This window comes from Oncorhynchus mykiss, chromosome 18 (genome assembly GCF_057628025.1).
Source record: "Oncorhynchus mykiss isolate SJ-2025 chromosome 18, ASM5762802v1, whole genome shotgun sequence".
Lineage (NCBI taxonomy): Eukaryota > Metazoa > Chordata > Actinopteri > Salmoniformes > Salmonidae > Oncorhynchus > Oncorhynchus mykiss.
In genome coordinates, this window is record NC_143039.1 from 13,383,172 (window position 1) to 13,390,000 (window position 6,829).

At 53.1% G+C, this 6,829-nt stretch overlaps 1 protein-coding gene across 1 annotated transcript in view; it reads right to left on the reverse strand.

Moving 5' to 3' along the window:
* tmem255b (transmembrane protein 255B) overlaps positions 1 to 6,829 on the reverse strand; it is a 29,916-nt gene continuing 23,087 nt past the window's right edge. Inside the window, exons 6-9 of the mRNA XM_090209466.1 lie at positions 5,206 to 5,291; positions 4,007 to 4,168; positions 3,336 to 3,486; positions 1 to 460 (exon numbers count right to left, since the gene is read on the reverse strand). Of these exons, the coding sequence (XP_090065592.1) occupies positions 215 to 460; positions 3,336 to 3,486; positions 4,007 to 4,168; positions 5,206 to 5,291 (645 nt within the window). The 3' untranslated portion in view covers positions 1 to 214. The remainder of the gene's footprint in view (positions 461 to 3,335; positions 3,487 to 4,006; positions 4,169 to 5,205; positions 5,292 to 6,829) is intronic.

Below are 6,829 nucleotides of genomic sequence, written 5' to 3' on the forward strand. Positions count from 1 at the left end.
CATATCTGATTGGAAGGGTATATGGAAGCCATATCTGATTGGAAGGGTATATGGAAGCCATATCTGATTGATTGAAAGGATATATGGAAGCTGTCACACTGAGCTGATTCCTTCATGTCTGTGCTGACCAGGTGACAGAGGCTAGGTGTTGTTTCTGGACATTAGCCTCTCTTACCCTGGCCTAAAGGTCAAAGGCTAAAGGTCAGGTTGGCATTCAGCATGCATAAGGAGGGGGCTTCTCGAAGCCGGAGGGCCCGTAGACGGGGCCAGGGTAGAGGGCAGGGGCGTTGGGTGATAGCATGTAACCCTGACCAGGGTCCTGGGAGCCAGTCTGGAAGGTGGGCTGGCTGGGGGCCTGGGCGGAAGGCTGGCTCTGGCTCTCCTCTGACGGAGAGGAGGGGGTTAGGGTCATCTCCAGGCCGGGCTGGGGGGTGGAGGGGGCCTGGTAACTGCTGTGGTGCTGAGAAAGACAGAGAGAGGGAAGAGGAGAGGAGAGAGAGAGAGACAACAGAGGAGAGAGAGAGAGACCGAAGTCGAGAGAGAGAGACAACAGAGGAGAGAGAGAAGAGAGAGAGGAGACATTCATATCACTGGATGACGAGGAGCTTATACTTTTACTAAATACTATTGTAGATGGGGTCTAACCTACAGGGGCAGAGTGGGGTAGTTGGGGTCTAACCTGCAGGGGCAGAGTGGGGTAGTTGGGGTCTAACCTACAGGGGCAGAGTGGGGTAGTTGGGGTCTAACCTACAGGGGCAGAGTGGGGTAGTTGGGGTCTAACCTACAGGGGCAGAGTGGGGTAGTTGGGGTCTAACCTGCAGGGGCAGAGTGGGGTAGTTGGGGTCTAACCTACAGGGGCAGAGTGGGGTAGTTGGGGTCTAACCTACAGGGGCAGAGTGGGGTAGTTGGGGTCTAACCTAGAGGGGCAGAGTGGGGTAGTTGGGGTCTAACCTAGAGGGGCAGAGTGGGGTAGTTGGGGTCTAACCTAGAGGGGCAGAGTGGGGTAGTTGGGGTCTAAACTACAGGGGCAGAGTGGGGTAGTTGGGGTCTAACCTACAGGGGCAGAGTGGGGTAGTTGGGGTCTAACCTACAGGGGCAGAGTGGGGTAGTTGGGGTCTAACCTGCAGGGGCAGAGTAGGGTAGTTGGGGTCTAACCTACAGGGGCAGAGTGGGGTAGTTGGGGTCTAACCTACAGGGGCAGAGTGGGGTAGTTGGGGTCTAACCTACAGGGGCAGAGTGGGGTAGTTGGGGTCTAACCTACAGGGGCAGAGTGGGGTAGTTGGGGTCTAACCTACAGGGGCAGAGTGGGGTAGTTGGGGTCTAACCTACAGGGGCAGAGTGGGGTAGTTGGGGTCTAACCTACAGGGGCAGAGTGGGGTAGTTGGGGTCTAACCTACACGGGCAGAGTGGGGTAGTTGGGGTCTAACCTACAGGGGCAGAGTGGGGTAGTTGGGGTCTAACCTACAGGGGCAGAGTGGGGTAGTTGGGGTCTAACCTACAGGGGCAGAGCGGGGTAGTTGGGGTCTAACCTACAGGGGCAGAGTGGGGTAGTTGGGGTCTAACCTACAGGGGCAGAGTGGGGTAGTTGGGGTCTAACCTACAGGGGCAGAGTGGGGTAGTTGGGGTCTAACCTACAGGGGCAGAGTGGGGTAGTTGGGGTCTAACCTACAGAGGCAGAGTGGGGTAGTTGGGGTCTAACCTACAGGGGCAGAGTGGGGTAGTTGGGGTCTAACCTACAGGGGCAGAGTGGGGTAGTTGGGGTCTAACCTACAGGGGCAGAGTGGGGTAGTTGGGGTCTAACCTACAGGGGCAGAGTGGGGTAGTTGGGGTCTAACCTGTAGGGAAAGAGTGGGGTAGTTGGGGTCTAACCTACAGGGGCAGAGTGGGGTAGTTGGGGTCTAACCTACAGGGGCAGAGTGGGGTAGTTGGGGTCTAACCTACAGGGGCAGAGTGGGGTAGTTGGGGTCTAACCTACAGGGGCAGAGTGGGGTAGTTGGGGTCTAACCTACAGGGGCAGAGTGGGGTAGTTGGGGTCTAACCTACAGGGGCAGAGTGGGGTAGTTGGGGTCTAACCTGTAGGGGCAGAGTGGGGTAGTTGGGGTCTAACCTACAGGGGCAGAGTGGGGTAGTTGGGGTCTAACCTACAGGGGCAGAGTGGGGTAGTTGGGGTCTAACCTACAGGGGCAGAGTGGGGTAGTTGGGGTCTAACCTACAGGGGCAGAGTGGGGTAGTTGGGGTCTAACCTACAGGGGCAGAGTGGGGTAGTTGGGGTCTAACCTACAGGGGCAGAGTGGGGTAGTTGGGGTCTAACCTACAGGGGCAGAGTGGGGTAGTTGGGGTCTAACCTACAGGGGCAGAGTGGGGTAGTTGGGGTCTAACCTACAGGGGCAGAGTGGGGTAGTTGGGGTCTAACCTACAGGGGCAGAGTGGGGTAGTTGGGGTCTAACCTACAGGGGCAGAGTGGGGTAGTTGGGGTCTAACCTACAGGGGCAGAGTGGGGTAGTTGGGGTCTAACCTACAGGGGCAGAGTGGGGTAGTTGGGGTCTAACCTACAGGGGCAGAGTGGGGTAGTTGGGGTCTAACCTACAGGGGCAGAGTGGGGTAGTTGGGGTCTAACCTACAGGGACAGAGTGGGGTAGTTGGGGTCTAACCTACAGGGGCAGAGTGGGGTAGTTGGGGTCTAACCTACAGGGGCAGAGTGGGGTAGTTGGGGTCTAACCTACAGGGGCAGAGTGGGGTAGTTGGGGTCTAACCTACAGGGGCAGAGTGGGGTAGTTGGGGTCTAACCTACAGGGGCAGAGTGGGGTAGTTGGGGTCTAACCTACAGGGGCAGAGTGGGGTAGTTGGGGTCTAACCTACAGGGGCAGAGTGGGGTAGTTGGGGTCTAACCTACAGGGGCAGAGTGGGGTAGTTGGGGTCTAACCTACAGGGGCAGAGTGGGGTAGTTGGGGTCTAACCTACAGGGGCAGAGTGGGGTAGTTGGGGTCTAACCTACAGGGGCAGAGTGGGGTAGTTGGGGTCTAACCTACAGGGGCAGAGTGGGGTAGTTGGGGTCTAACCTACAGGGGCAGAGTGGGGTAGTTGGGGTCTAACCTACAGGGGCAGAGTGGGGTAGTTGGGGTCTAACCTACAGGGGCAGAGTGGGGTAGTTGGGGTCTAACCTGTAGGGGCAGAGTGGGGTAGTTGGGGTCTAACCTAGAGGGGCAGAGTGGGGTAGTTGGGGTCTAACCTGCAGGGGCAGAGTGGGGTAGTTGGGGTCTAACCTACAGGGGCAGAGTGGGGTAGTTGGGGTCTAACCTACAGGGGCAGAGCGGGGTAGTTGGGGTATTTTTTACCTGCATGGGCAAAGCGGGGTAGTTGGGGTAGGCGGGCAGGGCCTGTCCGTTGGGGCAGAAGCCAGCGTAGGTCACCACGTGCTGGGTGGGGTTATACATGATGTGGGGGGGTGGGGCGGGACTGGGGGACATCTGGGGGGCGGGAGCCTGAGATAAAGGGAGACAGAAGGAGGGAAGGGAGGGGGGAGGGAGGGAGAGGAGAGAGAGTGGAGGGAAGGGGGGAGGGGAGGGAAGGGGAGAGGAGGGGAGGAAGGGAGATGGGAGGGAGGGAGAAGGGAGAGGGGAGAGATTTGGGGAGGGGACAGAAGGGGGAAGGGAGAAAGAGAGAGGGGAGGGGAGGGGGGAAGGGAGAAAGAGAGAGTGGAGGGGAGGGGGGAAGGGAGAAAGAGAGAGTGGAGGGGAGGGGGAAGGGAGAAAGAGAGATTGGAGGGGAGGGGGAAGGGAGAAAGAGAGAGTGGAGGAGAGGAAAGGGGGGAAGGGAGAAAGAGAGAGGGGAGGGGAGGGGGGAAGGGAGAAAGAGAGAGGGGAGGGGAGGGGGAAAGGGAGAAAGAGAGATGGGAGAGAAGGGGGGAAGAGAGAGGAATACATATAGTTAGTGTAAACAATAACAAATGAAATAGGTACCTAACAAACAGACGCGTGTTCTAGGTATTGTGTGTGTGTGTGTGCCCACCAGGTCCTTGTAAGCCCCCAGTATAGCAGCTGTGATGATTCCCAGGAACAGGCCCATTATGTTGAGCACCACACAGGCCCACAGCAGACGATGAAGATGGACCACATCCCAGCAGCTACTCACCCCCGTGAACTCATAGTAATGGGTATGGTAGTCTGGACTGGAGGAGAGAGAGGAGACAGAGTGAACTCATAGTACTGGGTATGGTAGTCTGGACTGGAGGAGAGAGAGGAGACAGAGTGAACTCATAGTACTGGGTATGGTAGTCTGGACTGGAGGAGAGAGAGGAGACAGAGTGAACTCATAGTAATGGGTATGGTAGTCTGGACTGGAGGAGAGAGAGGAGACAGAGTGAACTCATAGTAATGGGTATGGTAGTCTGGACTGGAGGAGAGAGAGGAGACAGAGTGAACTCATAGTACTGGGTATGGTAGTCTGGACTGGAGGAGAGAGAGGAGACAGAGTGAACTCATAGTACTGGGTATGGTAGTCTGGACTGGAGGAGAGAGAGGAGACAGAGTGAACTCATAGTACTGGGTATGGTAGTCTGGACTGGAGGAGAGAGAGGAGACAGAGTGAACTCATAGTACTGGGTATGGTAGTCTAGGCTGGAGGAGTGAGAGGAGACAGAGTGAACTCATAGTACTGGGTATGGTAGTCTAGGCTGGAGGAGTGAGAGGAGACAGAGTGAACTCATAGTACTGGGTATGGTAGTCTGGACTGGAGGAGAGAGAGGAGACAGAGTGAACTCATAGTACTGGGTATGGTAGTCTGGACTGGAGGAGAGAGAGGAGACAGAGTGAACTCATAGTACTGGGTATGGTAGTCTGGACTGGAGGAGAGAGAGGAGACAGAGTGAACTCATAGTACTGGGTATGGTAGTCTGGACTGGAGGAGAGAGAGGAGACAGAGTGAACTCATAGTACTGGGTATGGTAGTCTGGACTGGAGGAGAGAGAGGAGACAGAGTGAACTCATAGTACTGGGTATGGTAGTCTGGACTGGAGGAGAGAGAGGAGACAGAGTGAACTCATAGTACTGGGTATGGTAGTCTGGACTGGAGGAGAGAGAGGAGACAGAGTGAACTCATAGTACTGGGTATGGTAGTCTAGGTTGGAGGAGTGAGAGGAGACAACAGACAGTCACACACACCTCCATGCTTGAACGCGAACACACACACACAGGTGTTTCTCCTTACCTCTCACAGTTGTACAGGTCACAGCAGTAGCAGGTGTTGCTCTTCATTCTCACTTTACAATCACTGTTGAATGAGCTGCACATCACCTACAGACAGACAGACAGACCAACAGACAGACAGACAGACAGACAGACAGAAACAGACAGACAGACAGACAGACAGACAGACAGACAGACAGACAGACAGAAACAGACAGACAGACAGACAGACAGACAGACAGACAGACAGACAGACAGACAGACAGACAGACAGACAGACAGACAGACAGACAGACAGACAGACAGACAGACAGACAGACAGACAGAACAGACAGAACAGACAGAACAGAGACAAAGAGACATTGCTATGGCAGCAAATAACAGAATATGTCATTGTCAGTAGATGGTGCCAGAGAGCCCGAAACCCCATAACTATGTATTATCTACCCCCCATAACCCATAACTATGTATTATCTACCCCCCCCCCATAACCCCTAACTATGTATTATCTACCCCCCATAACCCCTAACAATATATTATCTACCCCCCATAACCCATAACTATGTATTATCTACCCCCCCATAACCCCTAACTATGTATTATCTACCCCCCATAACCCCTAACAATATATTATCTACCCCCCATAACCCCTAACAATATATTATCTACCCCCCCATAACCCCTAACAATATATTATCTACCCCCCCATAACCCCTAACAATATATTATCTACCCCCCCATAACCCCTAACAATATATTATCTACCCCCCCCATAACCCCTAACTATGTATTATCTACCCCCCATAACCCCTAACTATGTATTATCTACCCCCCCATAACCCCTAACTATGTATTATCTACCCCCTCATAACCCCTAACTATGTATTATCTACCCCCCATAACCCCTAACTATGTATTATCTACCCCCCCATAACCCCTAACAATGTATTATCTACCCCCCATAACCCCTAACTATGTATTATCTACCCCCTCATAACCCCTAACTATGTATTATCTACCCCCTATAACCCCTAACTATGTATTATCTACCCCCCCCATAACCCCTAACTATGTATTATCTACCCCCCATAACCTCTAACTATGTATTATCTACCCCCCATAACCCCTAACTATGTATTATCTACCCCCTATAACCCCTAACTATGTATTATCTACCCCCCATAACCCCTAACTATGTATTATCTACCCCCCATAACCCCTAACTATGTATTATCTACCCCCCATAACCCCTAACTATGTATTATCTACCCCCCATAACTCCTAACTATGTATTATCTACCCCCCATAACCCCTAACTATGTATTATCTACCCCCCCATAACCCCTAACTATGTATTATCTACCCCCCCATAACCCCTAACTATGTATTATCTACCCCCCCCCCATAACCCATAACTATGTATTATCTACCCCCCCATAACCCCTAACTATGTATTATCTACCCCCCATAACCCCTAACTATGTATTATCTACCCCCCATAACCCCTAACTATGTATTATCTACCCCCCCATAACCCCTAACTATGTATTATCTACCCCCCCATAACCCATAACTATGTATTATCTACCCCCCATAACCCCTAACTATGTATTATCTACCCCCCCATAACCCCTAACTATGTATTA